Source organism: Balaenoptera physalus (genome assembly GCF_965194825.1).
Source record: "Balaenoptera physalus genome assembly, chromosome: 1".
NCBI lineage: Eukaryota > Metazoa > Chordata > Mammalia > Artiodactyla > Balaenopteridae > Balaenoptera > Balaenoptera physalus.
The window spans coordinates 36,858,821-36,879,490 of record NC_138882.1 but is presented as its reverse complement, the minus strand read 5'-3'; the positions used below and the strand labels follow the sequence as shown (position 1 = coordinate 36,879,490).

The following is a 20,670-nucleotide window of genomic DNA, read 5'->3' as shown; positions in this document are numbered from 1 at the left end:
GTATAAAGGTTTAAGGAAAAGAGTATTAAAAAAACTATAGCTTTCAACTAAAAAAAACTATAGCTACTATAATTTCTCAACAAATTTATAGCTTAAAAAAAGATAAATTGTGACATCAAAAATACAAAAAGGGAGGACTAAAATGGTGGAAATTTTATAGGTGAATTAAGATAAATTCCTATCATCATAAAAAGGACAATTTTATCTATGTGATGTTTTATGTAAGCCATACAGTAATTACAAATCAAAATTCTAGAAGTCATGAAACAAAACAAGGGGAGACTGAGAAAATCACCATGGAAAACCACCACTTTACAAAGGTAGACAGAAACAGAGGGAAAAAGAAACAAAGGAGAAACAAAAAAAATGATAAGACAGCAGTAGTAAGTTCTTACATATCAATAATCACTCTAAATATAAATTGATTGAATTCATCAATCAAAAGTCACAGAGTGGCTGAATAGATTTAAAAATACAACAACAAAGCCCAAGTGTATGCTGATTACAAGAAACTCATTTCAGCTCTAAAGAACACATAAGCTTAAAGTGAAGGGATGGAAGAGGATATTCCATGCAAGTGTAAAACAAAAGAAAGAGGGCATATTCACACTTATGTCAGACAAAATAGACTTCAAGTCAAAAATGATAACAAGAGACAAAGAAGGTTATTATATAATGATAAAAATGTCAGAACATCAAGAATATATAACAATCATGAATACATATGTACCCAACATCAGAGCACTAAAATATATTAGGCAAATGCTAAGAGATCTAAAGGGAGAAATAGACAACAATACAATCATAGTAGGAGACTTCAATACCTACTCTCAGCAATGGATAGATCATCCAGAAAATCAACAAGGAAACATTGGAATTGAACCGTACTCTAGAACAAATGGACTTAACATACATTTATAAAACATTCCATCCAACAGCAGCAGAATAAACATTGTTCTCGAGTGCACATGGGACATTTTCCAGGATAGATCATATGAGAAAGCACAAAACAAATCTTAGCAAATTTAAGGAGATTGAAATGACACCAATTATCTTTTCTGACCACAATTGTATAAAACTAGAAATCAACAACAAGAGGAAAGCTGGAAAATCTACAAATATGTGGAAACTAAAAAATACACTTCTGAACAACCAATGGGTTAAAGAAGAAATCAAAAGGGAATTAGAAAATTATCTCAAAACAAATGAAAATGGAAATAAGACAAATCAAAATTTATGGAATGCAGCAAAGCAATTCTGAGAGGAACGTTTACAGTGATAAACGCATATCCTAAGAAATTAGAAAGATCTCAAACAGTCAACTTAACTTTACACCTTGAAGAATTAAAAAAAAGAAGAACAAATTAAGCCCAGAGTTAGCAGAAAGAAGGACATAATAAAGATCTCTGAAGAAGTAAATGAAATAGACACCAGATAAACAATAGAAAGGATCATTGAAACTAAAGCCTGGCTCTACAAAAAGATAAACAAAATTGGCAAACCTTTAGCCAGGCTAACTATGAAAAAAGAAAACTCAAATAGATAAAATTAAAAATTAAAAAGAAGATATTACAACTGATACTACAGAAATACATAGGACTGTAAGAGACTTTTATGGAAAATTATATGCCAAAAAATTAGATAACCTAGAAAAAATGGATAAATTTCTAGAAACACAAAACCTACCAAGACTGAATCAGGAAGAAACAGAAAATCTGCACAGACCAATAATGAGCAAAGTTTGGATCAGTAATCGAAAACCTCCCAACAATGAAAACCGTAGGGCCAGATGGATTCACTGGTGAATTCTACCAAAATTTAAAGAATAATTAATACCAATTTTCCTCAAATTATTCCAAAAAATTACAGAGGTGGGAATACTTCCAAATTCATTCTATGAGACCAGCATTAGATTACTTTGGTAACAAAGCCAGACAGGGACAACACAAGAAAAGAAAACTATAGACCAATATCTCTGATAAATGTAAGTCCAAAAATTCTCAACAAAAAATTAGCAAAACAAATTCAAGAACACATAAAAAGGATTATACACCACAACCAAGCGGGATTTACCCCTGGGAGATGCAAGGATGGTTCAACATACCCAAATCAATAAATGTAATACATCACATTAATAAAATTAAAGATAAAAACTTATATGATCATGTCAATACATGCAGAAAAAGCATTTGACAAAATGACATTCTTCCATGATAAAAAGTCTTGGCAGATTGGGTATAGAGGAATATATCTTAATATAAGAAAGGCCAGCCATAACAAATCCACAGCTAACATTATACAAAATGGAGAAAAACTTGGAAGCTTTTCCTCTAAGATCAGGAACAATACAAGGATGCCCACTCTTACAACTCTTATTCAGTATAATACTGGAAGTCCTAGCTAGAGTGAATATGCAAGATAGGGAAATAAAAGGCATCCAAATCAAGAAGGAAGAAGTAAAACTGTTGCTACTTTCAGATGATATGATTCTGTATATAGAAAATCTGAAATGCTCAACCCAAACACTGTTGGAACTAATCAATTATTTCAGTAAAGTTGCAAGATACAAAATCAATATAGATAAATCAGTTGCATTTTTATACACAAAGGATGAAACATTTGAATAAGAATAAAGAAAACTTTTCCATTCACAATAGCATGAAAAAGAATAAAATACTTAGGAATAAATTTAACCAAGGAACTGAAAGATCTGCACAACAAAACTCACAAGACTTTGCTGAAACAAATAGAACAAGACGCAAACTAATGGAAAGATACCCCATGTTCATGGGTCAAAAGAATTAATATTGTTAAAATGTCTATATTATTCAAACCCATATATAAATTTAATGCAATCCACATCAAAATACCAATGGCACTCTTCACAGAAATAGAAAAAAAATCTTAAAATGTGTATGGAACCACAGAAGACTTTGAAGAGCCAAAGCAGTACTGATGAAAAAGAACAAAACTGGAGGTATTACAATTCCTGATTTCAAACTACACTACAAAACTACAATAATAAAAAACAGTACAGTACTAGTACAAAAATAAACACATAGACCAATGGAACAGAATAGAGAGCCCGGAATTAATCCCCTGCTTATACAGTCAATGAATATTTGATAAGGGAGGCAAGAGCACCCAATGGGAAAAGGATAGTCTCTTCAATAATTGGTGCTGGGAAAACTGGATGAACACATGCAGAGCAATGAAATTGGATCCCTATATTATATCACTCACAAAAAGTATCTTGAAGTGGATCAAAGATTTAAATATAAGACCTGATATTATAAGACTCTTAGAAGAAAGTGTAGGGAAGAGGCTCTTAACATTAGTCATGGCGATGACTTTTTCAATACGATACCAATAAAAGCACAAACAACAAAAGGAAAAATCATCAAACTTAAAACTTAAAAGCTTTTGTGCAGCAAAAGAAACAATTAGCAAAATTAAAAGGAAACCTACAGAATGGGGGGAAATTTTTGCAAACCATGTATTGGATAAGGGGTTTAATATATAAAGAACTCATACAACTTAATAACAAAAAACAAAACATCTGATTGAAAAATGGGCACAACTAAACAATTTTCAAAAGAAAACATACAAATGGTCAACAGGTACATAAAAAGATGGTCAACATCACTAATCATCAGGGAAATGCAGATTAAAACCACAATGGGATATCACCTCACATCTGTTAGAATGGCTGTAATCAAGAAGACAAGAGATGACTAGTGGTGATGAGGATATGGAGAAAAGGGAACACTTGTGCAAATGTGGTAGGAATGTAAATTGGTGTGGCCACTATGGAAAACATATGGAGGTTCCTAAAAAATCTTAAAATAGATCCAGGAATTCCACCTCTGAGTATTTACCCAAAGAAAATAAAAACACTAACTCAAGAAGGTGTATGCACTCCCATGTTCATGATGGCATTAGTTACAATAGCAAAGATATGGAAACAACCTAAGTATCCATCAATAGATGAATGGATAAAGAAAATGTGGTACATATACAATGAAATATTGAAAGATGGACATCCTACCATTTGTGACAACATGGATGGACTTTTAGCGCATTATGCTAAGTGAGATTTGTGACAACATGGATGGAATTTTAGCACGTTATGCTAAATGAGATAAGTCAGACAGAGGAAGACAAGAACTGTATGATACCACTTATATGTGGAATGTAAAAAAGCCAAGTTTTAAAAACAGAATAAAATGGTGATTACCAGGGGATGGGAGGACAGGATGGATGCTGTCTAAGAGTATAAACTTACAACAAGTAGAAAGTATGCCCTAGAGATGCACAGATCAATGAATATACACAACGACATTATACTATAATCATAAAACTTGCTGAGAGACTAGAAACTAATTATTCCAACTACTAAAAATAAAGAATAATTATGTAATGTGATGGAGGTGATAATTATTCCTATGATGACAATCATATTACAATATACGAATGTACATCTTAAATTTACATAAAGCTATATGTCTAATATATTTCAAAAAAAGGTTGAAAAGAAAATATAAAAGATAAGACATGAGGAAATAATCACAGATTTGGGGTAATAAAATGCTAAATGACTACTATGTTCTATCACAACATAGTAATTTAAAACATACTGGTATAATTGACTAGTCATACGTTCACATGTACACACACGACCAATATTGACTCAGTTAAATGTTTATTGACCTATAAATATAGTAGAAGTGGAAACATTTTTCATTAAAGATAACCTCCTACAAAAGGTGCCAGACCTTGAAAATTGTATATAGTAAATGATAATACCTTGCTAATTTGAATTTTTTTCAGAGAATTTAATATTTTTTGGCAAGTAAAGAAGGTACCTTTTATAGTTTCTCATTTATGTCTTTGGATATCTAAAAGCCAATGTTATTTTCCGGAGGGAAAATAACCCAATGGGAAAAGGACAGTATTTTTTGGAGGAATACCTGTGAATATAATGAACATATTCATTGTAGGAAATTTATAAAATGTGGACAAACAAAAAATGATAAGGTCCAAAAATAAATATTCTTAATAATTTAATGTATATTGTTTCAGATATGTGTGTGCACGTGCATGTGTCTATGGTTATATTTTCTATGGTATATTTGGTGGCTGAATAATATTCTAGGATGTAGATATATAAATATACTATCTATTGTCACTTGGCTGTGGCATCTCAATCTCTAATTCTTCATGGTATACTTTTTACCTTTCTTAAAAACTTATCATAACCATTTTTAATAGGTCTTATGTCTTCCATCAGCTATTTACAAACCATGATTTCTAACATTTTCCACTACCATAAATATTGTTGCATTGAGTGTCTTTGGATGAAAATCACGGGAAAAGTCCATGATGATTATTATCTTGGGATAAATTCTTGGAAATGGAATCGCTAGGTCAAAGGGTATTTGCATTTAAGGCTTTAGTATATATTGTTCATTAGCCTTCCAGAAGTTTGTGCCCACTTTTACTGCCATCAATTCTGCATGTGATACTGATTTCTTCACAGCCTTAATACTTTACCAATTTGCAATCATTCTTCTATCTTCCTCAAAATTTTGGAGATTCACTTTACAATATTCCATTGAAAAGATGAATGGCCAACTAATCAAGAACAAATACAACTAGGGCATGAGCTTGGAAGAATTTGAGGGAAGAATAAAAAGCAGAATAACCCGAGGCTTGGGAAAATTGCTAAGGATTGTAAGATCTTTTATGCTTCAGAGTAAGAATGATAAGGAAGGGAGTAATCTACTTCCTGGGCTTATAATGTGATATTAAGAGGTTGTAGAGACAAAATTAATTTTCTTTAGTATCTTTTAAGTTTAGTCACTAAGGAGAATGATCATTATACTGAGAGTTTATTATCAAAGTAGGAAAGTGGGGCAATTTTACCTGAGTTTAAGTCCACAGTTTCAGATAAATTACCTCATAAAGTAAAGAAAAACCAGGAGGACCATGCAGCACATGACTCCAAGTTTCACACAACTGAGAGACAACTCTGTGCAAGAAGGATTCAATTCCTTCTTCATAATTCCAGGGATAAATAAGGATAAAATGGAGGGAATTATGGGAAAAAATAATTCAACTCACTCTCACAAATAGGTGCCTTCTTATCCCAAGTGACATCAATGCCTGAAAGGAGACAAGTAGCAGAAGGGGAACCAATGAGTCGATACCTAGAAGCAAAGGATGAAAAATTATTAGACTCTACACAGATTTCCCACTTAAATCACCATGAGAAAACAATAGCAGGAGGATGTTACAAATTACAGGACAGATTAAAACATGAGAGACCTCAAGAAAGAAACCGCATCTCCACCTACAAATTAGTCTTTATTCTTCAGGGCAAGCTAAAATTCTTACCTTTTTAATCCATCTCCATTCCTAGTCCCCTCACAACTCATTGCAATATTCCCGTTATTATTCATGGGATACTTCTGTACTTGGCTTAAAGGTACCTCAGAATTATTTTATCCATTTGTACTTTCAGATAAGAAATTATAAGTGCTTGATTAGGAGGGAAGATGTCTTACTGAAATATATACACTCTTCAGCATCTAGCCTAGAGACTTTCAAGCATGTGGTGCTCAAAAATATCTATTGAGTGAAGGAAAGAATGAAGGCTTTACCCTGAAGACTTAGTAAATGAGAGTCAGAGGAAACAGCTAACCATTTGACCTTTGAAATGTAGAAAGCAGGGGTACTCACCCACTGTGTCATAAAATCATTCAAAGTAGGTCACAAAATTTGAAACTTCATCATTTATTTTTTATTTATTACATCTCTATGTTGTTACTGTGAGAAATGTCACAAAAGATACTCAGCCAAGCTATTCATATGTTCCAATGTACAGCAGGGCTAAACTTAATAAAGTAAAAGGTGATGGGTGTAATGCAAAGTCACATAACAGTGAGGTAGTTACTGCAACAGTTAAGAAATCTGTCTTTTGATTACCTAGGACATGTGATCAGGGCAGTACCCATTTGTAGCAGAGACTACTGGAATCTCCAGTATCCACTTTTCTTTTCTTCATTAGTAACATGACCCTGTATTTTTAACTGGACCATTGGCCACTTTCAATAACGGCTTCATTTCTCAGCTTCCCTTACAGCCGTGTGACTATGTTCTGGCTAGAGGGATGTAAATGGAGTGTCTGGAAAGTGTCTTCACAAGGATAAGTGTTCCCTTCCTCCATTCTTGCTCTTTGCTAAATGAAGTTTGGACCATGAATTGAGATGGACTCTCTAATGGAAGGATCCCAGGTTTCTGTGGATCTTGGAGCCACTGTATGAGCCCTGGGCCGCCATGGTTCTTAACATGAGAGATAAGTAAACTGCTATCTTGTTCAAGCTCCTGTTATTTTGTGTTTTTTCTGTCTTTTATAACTTAATCTAATCTTAACTGGTATACCAGCTCTTCCCAAAACAGTAACAAAAAGATGGTGGGAACTACGTTGGTAGAGCAATGACAGTGAATATTTTGGTAGACACGGTAAGTCACTTTTATATTTAGGTAGTGATTAAATTTTACTTGTTGTTACCTTGTTTTTTATGAGCTGTGTTCTAAAATCTTTTAAGTGTGCCAACAAATATTTAATCTTCAAAATGTCTGCAAACAAACATTTTGAGAACCACTTTAGTAAGGAAAGAGGATAATCATCCCTGTACTACGTGTGTGTTTCCTTCCACCTGTCTCCTATCATACATTTAAATGTTGCCTTAGGAGCAGAGGGTCACGGGTATCCTCTGACTTTTGACCTTATAAAGGCTGCTCTTAGTGTACTCACTATGACTAAACTAGAGCTTTGGAGTAAAAATGTGAAGCAGGTTCCAGCCTCTGTATGACTGTAAAAAGCAGTGAATATTTTTGAACATATTGTAAGACACTAGTATGCTGCAGTAGTGATTATGTTGTAATTTTTTTCCTGGATGGATTTCCCATCTCTGTGAATTTCTTTTACTGGAGCCCACTCAGTTCCCCTGAGCATTAGAAATCTGTATAGTTTTCTGTATAGAACAACTCTAAATTGTTGTTCAAGAGCCATGAGATTCCTTTCCCTATAAGCATCATACATACTGTGGAGAAGCATGCTGAGGCATTGGAGAGCCCATTAAGGAAGGTCAGGGATGAGAGAATCAAGGGCTAGGATGGTGTCATCTTTATCTTTTCCTATTTGTTCGTGTACTTTGAACTATTTAGCAGTGGAGGGAATCTATGGAGACATTCAGTAGGTTGCAAATTACTAAAAGTAGCTCACAGATATGATTTTCAGCAGTCCTCTTTTTTTTTTTTTAAAAAAAGAAATTTAAAATTGAATTTTGTTGGCTTATAAAAGTTAACATACATTCATTGTAGACATATTTGGAAGTTGTGAATAACCCAAAGATCAAAAATATCACCATCCAAGATAGCACCACTCGTAGTAGCTAATATTTTGCTATGAATCCTTCTACCCTTTTTATCTAAAAATATATGTGTAACCCAGATGTCAACTGGGCTTAGCTACCTTTAGAAGGAAGAGCTGGTTAAATTGGACACAAGCACCAATTCTACATTTGTAAAGTACAGATTCCCATCTGCCCTCCAAACCCCTCCAAACCCCTCCAAACATTCTCAGATTTCTCAGCCCCATCAGTCCTTCAGATGACTGCAGCCCCAGTCAACATCAAAGACACTATCAAGAGAGTGAAAAGATAATCCACAGGATAAAAGAAAATATTTGGAAATCATTTATCTGAGAAGTGTTTAATATACAGAATATATAAAGAACTCCTGTAACACAACAACAAAAAGACAAACAACCCAATTGAAAAATGGGCAAAGAACTTGAATGGACATTTTTCTAAAGAAGATATACAAATGTACAAAAGATATACACATGAAAAGATACTAACCATTATTAGTCATTAGGGAAATCCAAGTCAAACCCACTTCAGACCTTCCAGGATGGCTATAATAACTTTTCTGAGCTTTTTTTAATAATAACTTTTTAAAAATGGAAAATGAAAGCATTGGTGAAGATGTGGATAAAATGGAATGCTTGTAATTGTTGGTGGGAATGTAAAATGGTGCAGCCACTGTAGAAAACAGTTTGGCTATTCCTCAAAAAGTTAATATATAATTAACATATGGTCTAGCAATTCCAATCCTAGCTATATATCCAAAAAGACTGACAACAGAGACTCAAGTAGATACAGGTTTATCAGCTGATTTATGTATTTTTAAGTACATCCTGGAAATTGTATTTTTCCTACAAAATGGCACATTTCATGGATGTTTTCAATTTCATTAGGATAGAGAGGATATACTATTTTTATTTAGTATTGATTGAATCCCTTCAATATCTACGATATCTCCTTTCTCATTCACGTGTATTTGCAGATTTGTTATTTTGTGAAATTACAATTGGCCAAATTCCGTTTGTTTAATTGGCCACTTTAAGAAACTACTCTGAGATTTTTACTTATCGTTTCCCTTTTTCCTTTTTTTAAATTTCCTTTCTTTATTAATTTCTTAGTCCAGCTTCTTTTATATGTTCATGTTCTAGTCATTTAAAAATTCTTAGGTAAAATGTTTTGTTCATTTATTTGAAAACTTTTTGTCAGATAACAAAAGTATTGACTATTTCTCTAAGGACAGTTTTGGCATCAGCATCCCAGAAATTTTCATGAGTAATATTTGCAGCAGCATTCATAATGAACAGGCTGAATAATGTAAGGTTTACCAATACGGGCTGTTGAGGCAGACTGGCAATATTCAAATTCTAACCTCAACCTCTGTCCTGTGAGTTTTGGTAAATTGGTTCATCCCTCTGTCTTAGTTTCTCTCTTCTGTAAAATGGGGCTATGTGTAATATTCACTTCAGAGTCATTTTCAAGATTAAGTTAATTCATGTAAAGCACTAGAAGAGTTCTCAGGGCTCATGCACTCAATAATCATTCCTTATTGTTATTTGATATGTAATCTGTAATGTCTGTTTTAATTTTCTCTTTGACTAAGATCCAAAACTTGAACTTTTATTTATTCTTTTGTCATTAATTCCTAGTGTTATTTTTATTATAATAAGAGTATGTAGCTGTTTTAGTTTCTCCTATGTTCAAATCTATTGAGGTACACCCTGTGAAGTGATATGCTATCAACTCTTATAAATGGTTCCTAGAAAGAGCTTACATTCTCTGTAAGGTACAAAATTCAACACACATGTACCAAAGCAGCCTCATCCATCAATGTCTTATTTTTTGTACCTTTGCTTACCCAATCTGATGTTTTCAACTATTATTATTATTTTATCAATTTATCTTTTTACTTCTTTTTAGAACCTCCTTGGCTTGGAATAATAAAAGAAATTGAGGAAAAATAATGCTCTTTCATCTAACCATAGGTTGGCAAACTGAGTTCTGCAGGCCCCATGTATGCTGTATCACACATTCATTCATTCACTGTCTAGGGCTACTATCCCACTGCAACTGCAGAGGTGAGTAGTTATAACAGAGATTATATGGCCCACAAAGCTGAAAGTATTTACTATCTGGGTCTTGACAGAAAAAGTTTGCCATCCCTTTGTCAAAGCAATCTACATTTTATTCGTCCAGGTTAACATCTGCTCCTTGGCTATTTGTTTATTTAAGTTTAATTTATTTCTTTTCAGTAACTTAACAACAGAAAATTACAACATATGATTTTGCTTAGAATACCATGTATTTCAGATAACCCTACTTTCTCCAAGCACATTCAAACATATATATGCATATAGAGTATCTCTTCAAAATTTGTCATTATTTTTCCAAGTTGAAAACAAACTCTACAAATTGTTTTCTCAGTCCATATCACATCATGATCATCCATCCAGATCACTGAATATAAGATCTAATTAAGTCTTTTTGATTGCTGCAAAATAGTTCATGTGTAGATACCTAACAATTTCTATAGTGGCTGAATCATTTTACATTCTCACCAGCAATGTACAAGGATTCCAATTTCTACACATTCTCACCAACACTTTTTATTTTCTGTTTATTAATAATTACTATTAAAGTCATATTAAGAGGTATGAATGGGTTTAATTTGCATTTATATAATGATTAATAATGTTTAGCATTTTTTATGTGTTTATTGGCCATTTGTATACCTCCTTTGGAGAAATGTCTTACTCAAGTCCTTGGCCCATTTTAAATTGGGTAGTCTTTTTCTTGTGGAGTTGTAGCGTTCTTTATATATTCTGTATATTTAATTTTGTCAGATATATGATTTGCAAATATTTTTTCTCATTCTATGAGTTGTCTTTTCACTCTCTTGATAGTGTATGCTATGGTCTGAATGTTTATGTCTCCCCAAAATTCATATGTTGAAATCCTAACCTCCAAAAGTGATGGCATTAATAAGTAGGGCCTTTAGGAGGTATGTCATAAAGGTGAAGTCCTCATGGGTGGGAGTAATGCTCTTATAAAAGAGACCCCACAGAGCTTCCTAACCCCTCCACCATGTGAGGACATACGAGACGTATACACCTAGAAGAGGACCTTTGTTGACCCTGCCAACACCCTGACCTCAGACTTCCAGTTCCTGGAATGGTGAGAAATAAAGTTCCGTTGTTTATAAACTACCTAGCCTGTGATATTTTGTTATAGTAAACTGAATGAACTTGATAGTGTCTTGATGCAAAAATGTTCTTAATTTTAATGAAACCCAATTTGTCTATGTCTGCTTTTGTTGCCTGTACTTTTGGTGTCATATTTAAGAAACTATTGCCAAATTCACGGTCATGAAGATTTGTCCCTATATTTTCCTCTAAGAATTTTATAATTTTAACTTTTAACTTCAAGTCTTTGATCCATTTTGATTTAGTTTTGTATATGGTGTAAGGTGGCTTCATTGTTTTGCATGTGAATATCCAATTTTCCCAGGACCATTGTTGAAGAGAGAGTTCTTTCCGCAGTGAGTGGTCCTTGCACTCTTGCTGAAAATCAATTGACCATAAATATGCAGCTTTATTTCTGGGCTATCACTTACTCCATTGGTCTGTGTGTCTAACTTTATGTCAGTAACATACTATTTTAATGACTATAGCTTTGTAGTAAGTGTTGAAATAAAAAGTGTGAGTCAACCAACTTTGTTCTTTTCAAGACTGTTTGGGTTTTCTGGGTCCCTTGAAATTCCATACAAAATTTAGGATGGTTTTCCATTTCTGCAAAAAATACTGTTGGGATTTTTGTAGCTATTGCATTGAATCTGTATATCACTTTGGGCAGTATTTTCATCTTACCAATACTAAGTCTTCCAATCCAAGAATATGAATGTATTTCCATTTATTAAGTCTTCTTTAATTTCTTTCGGCAATGTTTTATAGTATTCAGTGTATAAGTCTTATGTCTCCTTGGTTAAATTTATGTCTAAGGATTTTATTGTTTGATACAATTATAAATGGAATTTTTCTATTATTTTATTTTAGAAATGTGTCTTTTAATTATCATGTAGTTTGAAGTTTTTATTGACTATATTTAGAAGGCATTGTTCTTCAAAAGGGGAATTTAAGCCATTCACAGGTACTGTAATAACTTACACATTTTATCTTGCTTATAGTGTTCTTTCCTTTTATTTATTTAACAATTCCCAGGGTTGGAACTCAGTACTGTATAAAACCAGCTCCATTCTTGCTCTGCTGATGCTGTTTCCAGCAAGAGAGATAGAAAGCTTTCTAGTTCTTCCTTTTCTTACCCCTCTTTTGTCATATGGACCACGTGGTTGTGCTTTTTTGATTGCCATTGCGATTTTGAATTTATATATTTTGATTTTATACTAGTATGGATTAATATCTTCTTTATTTATCATGTCAAGAATATGTACTTATCCGTATGTATTATAAGTTAAGCATATATATATATATATATATTTATTTTACTGCATCACCAACTTCCTAGTTGTTGTGATAAAAATCTATTATTTTATATCAAGTTTACTATACTTCCTTTCATACATGAGTTATCTTGTAAGAATTAGTTCTGCCATTATATTTAGTTTCACAACCATATTAAAAATAACAATTTTAAGTCTGTTTAAATAGTTTTGTGACTCACTACTATTTCTTTGATTTCTTCTTTTAAAAATTTACTCATATTTTTGTGAGAATTATTCTTTTTTCAGGAAGCATATCTAATTGGCATATGTTTTGGGTTCTTACTCATGTAAGACTATATATCTGTGCCTTGGAGATAAATGATAGCTTGGCTGAGCACAGATATTTTATGGCATAATATTTTCTCTCAAACACTAATTTCTGTAATTTAGTGTGTGGAAGAGACTTTTGATGCCAATATGAAGTTCTTCTTTTTCTGTTTATTTTATCTCTCGATAGTTGCAGTATTTTTATTCAGTATCTGAATTTCATAAATTTCCTTCATGTAGGGCCAGTGCCTCTTACCATTAACCTTGCATTTGTTTAGTAAGCCTTAAAGATTCAAACAATCTAGTCTTTTTTATTCTGGTCTGAGAAACTATCTTCCATTATGTGCTAATTAATGCTTCACTTTTTTCTGCTTTCTTTTGTTTTTCTCATATCTAGATTGTGTGTGAGTGAATATGTGTATAATTTCCAGTTTTGTCCTGGATTAATTCTGGAGAATTTAATCTTATTTTCTAATGATCTCTTTGTTTTTTTCCTGGATTCAATCTCCTGATTATTGTTGCTTTTTAGATTCCTGTGTGCTTTATCCATAGGTAAATTTTCCTAATATCAGATCATTAAATCTTATAAATGCCTTTCATAGATTCTATGTTATAAACACACATGAGAGATTTCTAATATCCTATTTTGTAGCTTATTCCCATGTTTATTGGAATACTCTGATTTATAGAGGAATATTTTCTCTGATTTCTCAAATTGGTCTTTTTATTTTCAATTGCTGTATCTTACCTTATATTTAATGATGTTTTGGCTTGCTCACTACAGAGAGAGCTTTAGGCTTATTCCTAAGGGGAGTTGAGAAGGGACTGGTGATGAGATTGTATGGAAGTTTTTAAGTCTCCCAAGCTCAGACAAAGTGAGAAGGGGTGAATATTGATTTACCCTAGTTTAAACTTTCTGGATCATAGGTATAATAGCCTGGGCAGAATAGCATGGGGCTGATGACTAGGGACAGTTTTTGCAGGAAGATTTAATATAGATATCTTTTTTCCCTCTAAGTTATTGTGCCAAATGAAAATTAGTAAACATTCTTTAATTGCTCCAAGTTGAGGCAATGGCTTCTAGGATGTTTCCCCATTCCAGGGAAAAGTCAAGCGCAAGAACTCCCTTAAGGTCCCCACTCTGTGTGCACTTTAACACTTACATTTCCCAGAGCTGCCGTTACCTTTAATATTTATCCTCCCAAACCCTGCCCCAGGGTCCTCTAATCAGCTATGCACCCACTAACCTGTTAAGGATGTTTGCATGGTTCAACCAGCATTTTTCCTTTTATTTATTTGACAAGCTGGTCCTTTTTATCCAGTGAATATCTTTCTCATGTACTACCTTCAGCAGAAGCATGGTGCCCTCCCCTAGTTTTAATACAGGTACACATTGCGCCTTCTTTTTTTAGATTCCTTGGTCACATGCCTATGTTGTTCAAGCTACCATCTCTACCTAGAAGTCCTATTGCTTACTTTTTGAAGTACGTACGTCAGTAGTCTGGTTTGCATATCTTTGACTGGGTGGAAGGTTGGCATTGCTGTTCTGCAACTCACATTCCAAAGATAGTGCTCCCAACTCACCCTTTATTACATGAATAATTAACTGTTGATCCAAACCGGGTATCTGTGTTTATATGCACCATGCCATTGAAGGGTTCTGGAGGTTTTCCACATGATTTTCCTACAGAAAAGAAGCAGAATTCGGGATGAGGTGTACAGTTCAATTTACATTTGTTTTTAAATTCAGACTGGAGTGTAGCATACTGAACAGCCTGTATACTTCTGATTGTTCTACAGAATTGACCACTTTGAGAAAACTCACCATACAGGTAGCTATAGGGCACCTGCTTTTAAAAAGACCAAAGAGCATCACCCAATAAAGGTCATTTGTGGTTAAATAATCCCATCAAATCACCCAATAAAGGTCATTTGTGGTTTTTCCATCCCATCAGCCTAAATCAAAGACCTTAAATTTGGGATTTTCCTCCTATCTTAGTTAGCCAAGCGCAATTCACTGTGACCCACATAATTTTCTTGTGCCCCTGTTTTATTCATTTCATGGTTTTAGCCACCAAGGGTACCCCCAGTGAATGGAAAATTTTCCTCCAATTCCTCTTGTGAGAGCCATTCCTATGAAATGAATATCTAGTCAAGGTGTAGAAATGCAAGGCAATAAGAAGGGATGACTTACAAGTCCACCCTCCATTTAAATACCTTAGGCAAACTTAGATGTCTCACCTTCAAAATTTGAACAAATTAAATCAGATCTCACAGATTCTTTGATATACATGAATTGGCTCCCAGGAAGGGGTTACTCATATCTCTAAATATCTTGACACTTGACAAGACTAAGTTTTCTAAGCAGGTGATAGAGAACATATTTTCAAAATACCCAAGGAAGCATTCATAATTCAAAGATGTCCCAACTGGAAACTCATACTCATCAGTCAGGGTTGTAGGCTTTGTAAATGGAAACTGTTTAGGGGCTTTACAATACTTGAAGACCAAAACCACAGAAATATCAAAGTGAGCAGAGAGACTTTCACCCTATCTCCTCTTTCTCTACAACTGAGCTGATAGATGGGATCACAGAAACAGAGACATAATAATGGCAAAAGAGTTTCTTCCCCTAAGGTAAACCCTGAAGTTACCTTAGGATGGTGCTCTACAATAACATCTACTCATCAGGAAATTTTTACTGTTTGGAAGACTATTCACCTTTTTGGCCTTTCTGTTCAAAGCAAGAGTTTTAGCCAATAGTTTCACGTGCCAGGCCTCCTATCAGGGTGCCTTTATCTAGAGTTAAGTTAACCATTACATCCTCATTTACTGGTGTTAACATACTCATGTATATTAAGACATATTTACTGTCTCTTTTCACTTATTCCTCCCTACCTCAGTCTCAGGATGCCTACCATAAGCTGCCTCTCTGGTACTAAATAGCAGTCACCACTTGTAGTGGGGTGAATGATGTCCCCCAAAAGATACAACCATCTAAAACATTAGAATGGGAACTCATTTGGAATAAGGGTCATTTCAGATACAATTAAGGTAATGATCTTGAGATGAATTATCCTGGATTACCAGAGTGAACCCTAACTCCAGTGACTGCTGATGTCCTTTTTTTTTTTTTTGCCTTTATTTTTTTATTGGAGGATAATTGCTTTACAATGTTGTGTTAGTTTCTGATGTACAACAAAATGAATCAGCTATATGTATACATATATCCCCTTCCTCTTGCACCTCCCTCCCACCCCCCCATCCCACCCATCTAGAGCATCACAGAGCACCTCATTCCACCTCATCACAGAGCACCAAGCTGAGCTCCCTGTGCTTTTAAGAGAGAGGAAGTGGAGATTTGAGACACAGAGATATTGGGGAGAAGGCCATGTGAAGACAGAGGCAGGGATTTAAGTGATGTGTCCACAAGCCAAGTAATGCTAGGAGCCACCAGAAGCTGCAAGAAGGACCCTCCTTTTAGAGCCATAGGAGAGAGTGCAGCCCTGCCAACACCTTGATTTCAGACTTCCAACCCCTAGACCTGTGAGAGAACTAATTTCTGTTGTTTTAAGCTACCTAGTTCATGGTTTATGGCAGTCCTAGGATACTAATAGACCACTCTTCTCATTCTGATGCAGACATTCAAGGACAAGGACAAAACAGACTAAGTCATTCAGTAGCTTCCTCTAAGAAGCTAGGTCTTCTTTATGAGAGGGTATACTGTGTGCTGCATAATTTGAAATAGAGTCTGAACTCAACTATCTCCTCTTTGGTGGAGACTGCTTCTATTTGCCCATTCAATAAGCCTGGCTGGGGACCTAGGCATCTGCATTTAAAGAAATCTCACTGGATTCTGATATATACCACCCAGTTGGAGGGTGAGGAAGATCAAGGAAAGGTTAAATGCCTCTCATCATGTGTAGCCTTTTCTCACTGGATTGCTCTTCTATCTCAGGGCTCCCCTGCCAATGATGCAGTATTCCAAGGTTGGTGCCACACCCTCACTCTATCCCAGCTTCCATTCTTCTCTTGCCCCACTCTCCTCACCACTCCACCAGCAAGTAGAATGATTAGCATCTTACCTAGTCAAACATCTTGGCACTGCTGGAAATATCTGTTTTAGCTATGGCATGTAATTTCGACACTTCCACTTATGACAAAGTTAAACTCACAAGAAAACACCACATCTCATTATAGAAATATAAAGGATGTGGTCCAGGTGTTCTGAACCCATTTAGGGTATATAGGAGTGGGCACTGACCAACAGAACCAGAAAGTTCACAGTGAGGGTCAGGGGTGCTCCAAACCTCATTCCCTTGACTGTCACTTGTGCAGTGGATGGTGCTCTCCCTAAAGAGATTGAAAGTCATCCCTCTGTCTGGGTGGGGGTCACATGTGCAAGATATTTCTTTTCCACAGGAAATGCCTCCCAGAGAAGTTCCTGTGTGGTTCCCATTAAGGAGAGCCAGCGGATTTGGACAAAAGATTTCTAAAAGAGCTAAAAATTACATTAAAATGCTTAAATTTTAATCTGGGTCGATTACACAATTGTGGGATTCTGTGACTGTGTTGCCAGTTCAACAACAATTAAACTCTTAGGGAGAGTACAAACTACAAAATAAATATATTAGGACACTGCCAAGATACAGCTAAATAAAGTTACATCAAAATCAATTTTTATTATAAAAGTCTAAAAGGAACTTAAGCATCCTGAACTCTTCAGTAAGTTAAGCCTTCTGGATAATTGAGGCTTAAATAAACAAAAATCTTCTTAACCACATCCATTTAACAAGGAAATCATCCATTAATTCACCAAGAAGGTTTTTTTTTTTTTTTTTTTTGAGCACCTATTATACAGAAAGTACTATTTTAAGCACAAAATAGATGAGATCTTTTAACATCAAGGATCTTTATCCTAGAGAATTTTTTCCAAATATATTCCAAATATATACATTTACTATTTGTCTATCCATGATTTAATCTTTTCTTGATACCCTGAGGCTGTTATTCTCAAAAGCAAAATGAATGGTTACAGAAAAGCTGCCACAGTGAAATGAAACATTCTCCATACTCCAGTGCATGCTCCAAAGGCTCAGAAATGTTTTGACTTTTGAGATACTTATAGGTTTTACAGTTTGTTTTTCTCATTGAAGAGACACACATTTCTTCTTTTGAGCGTTATCTTTTGAGAGATGCTCCTTTCCCCTTCTGATCTGATCTGTATTTAGGAAGAGGATACTGCAGCTTGAAAGAAGTATGGATAAACTAACTATTCAAAGTGTGGAATAGCTTAACGAATGTTTACACTCTATTAAGTGATTTTAGGTATATCCTTGAGTTCATGGGAATAATTTTCTTTCTTTCTTTCATGTTTCTTAATTACATTAAGATTTTCTAAGAGCCGACTTTCAAACATGAAAGATGTAACTATGGTTTCATTATATAAATCAGTACGATATGTTCAAGTAACATTAAAGCAAAGTATTCATTTGAAAAAATAAATATATATCTTTCAGTCATTACAATCAGAAGATGAAGCAACATCCTGGTGATTTAGTGAAGAAATAAATGTACAGATTGGATATATTAGTAGTGTTTCTCTATTTAACAGGTTACATTTCTGTCGTTAAAAAAGAAAAAGCTCCCTAATCCCACTTTCCTTTGCAGCTGTAGTCCCTTTTCTCTACCCCCTTTACATTAGAAGTCCTCTAAGATGTTGTCTATGGTCTGCCCTTCCTCCCCTTCATTCTCCCTTGAACTCATTCCAATCGGGCATTTGCCCCCACAACTCTACTGAACTGCTTTTATCGAGGTCATTCATTACCTCCAAGTCGCTAAACCCAATGATAATTTTCTGTCCTCATCTTATTTGACCTCTCTGAAGAATATAATGCAGTTTCTGAGTCTCATCTCCTTAAAGTTCTCCACTTGTCTTCCAAGATAACTCATCCTCCTGATTTTTCTCTCAACGCACTGGCTGCTTCTTCTTAATCTCCTTTTCTGATTCCTTCTAATCTTTCCAACATCTTAATGTTGAATTTACAAGGCTCAGACCACGCATCTATTCTCTGGTCCCATTCACTCTCTGGGTGATCTCATTTAATCTCTATTTTAAACTCTATATCTAAACCATCAGCAAATCCTGTCATTTCTACCTTCAGAATATATCCAGAATTTGAATACTGTTTATCACCTCTCTCAGTGTTAACCTGGGCCAACATCTCTGGTTAGATTTTTGCAATAGCCTCCCAGCTTGTATCCTCAGCTCTACCCTCAGCTTTTCTTGGCTACAGGTATCTTTTGGGCCTTCAGTTGCTTTCTCAATTGAGAATGCTGATACCACTGCTACCTCATTTCCTGACAACACTGGCTGTCTCAGCTCCCCCAAGGGTGAGATGGGCTTCTGCACAGCCTCTGCTGTACCACTGCAGTGGAGGTCACATTAGTTTTAAATCGAAGCCAACGTGACTGGATCCATGTCCACTCTGGCTCTTTCTATCACTTCCTGGCTTAGGTGGAGTACCAGGCAACAGGTCATGGGCTCTAGTGTCCCCAGAGTCTGATCAGGGAGAGAAATAATACAACATGAAATCCAAGGACTTAATAGCCTTGGAATAAACAGAAGATGAGAGACAGGAAAGACCGAGCAGATAAGTCGTTTGTTCTTTCTCTTCTAATGGTCAGTTCTGATTCCACAGAATCTCTCTGGAGATGTCCTATACGGCCAAACAACGAGCCGTCTTTCTTGTGAAGCTTATGGCCACTTCAATAACACAGTCTCTTTTATTTATCTGCTTTTCTTTCCTCTCCACCTCCCTTTTTGTTTTCCTTCACTCTTGCTGCCCTGGGACTATACCCTCCAGTAGAGCATTATAACTCAAGCTTTGTCTCTGGCACTGTTTTTTGGGGAATCTCAATCTAAGAGATACCCTTTCAACTCAGCTCTCTCTAGAGTAGTCAGAGTGAAATCATTAAAAATAAGTTATATCATGTTACTTTTCTACTCATAATACGCCAATGGCTTTTCATCTTGCTTAGAGTGAAAACCTAAATTCTTACAGAGTATAGAGTTACTCTCTTTTATTGTTTCTGTATACTTCTGTATTTGCTCACTGAACATCAGCCATATTGGCTTCTGAGAAATGTCAGGAGCAGGCTTTTCAAAGAAAATGCCAGGAACACTTCTGCCTTGGACCTTTGTAGTTTCTGCTCCATCTGCATGGAAAGTTCTTCCTCTATCTTTGCACATTGGTAATCAATCAATTTCCATCAATGCTCAAATGTTATTTTCTCTTTTTCTTCCTTAATCATTTTATTTTAAATGGAAACAATTTTTTTCTGGAATTCCTTTTTCCCCTTTACACAACTATTTTATGCATTACCCTGTTTTTTTCTTAATAACACTTAGTATTATTTGAAATTGTCTATTTATGTGTTTGCTTGTTTACTTGTCATATATTTATTTTTTTGCCT

General features: G+C 34.8%; 1 protein-coding gene across 1 annotated transcript in view; it reads right to left on the bottom strand.

Annotated features, from left to right (window-relative positions):
* The window catches only part of CR1 (complement C3b/C4b receptor 1 (Knops blood group)), a 159,818-nt gene that overhangs the window by 31,592 nt on the left and 107,556 nt on the right, over positions 1-20,670 (bottom strand). The window contains 4 exon segments of the mRNA XM_082413050.1: positions 6,124-6,209; positions 14,779-14,878; positions 15,513-15,693; positions 17,457-17,686. Coding sequence (XP_082269176.1) covers positions 6,124-6,209; positions 14,779-14,878; positions 15,513-15,693; positions 17,457-17,686 — 597 coding nt within the window.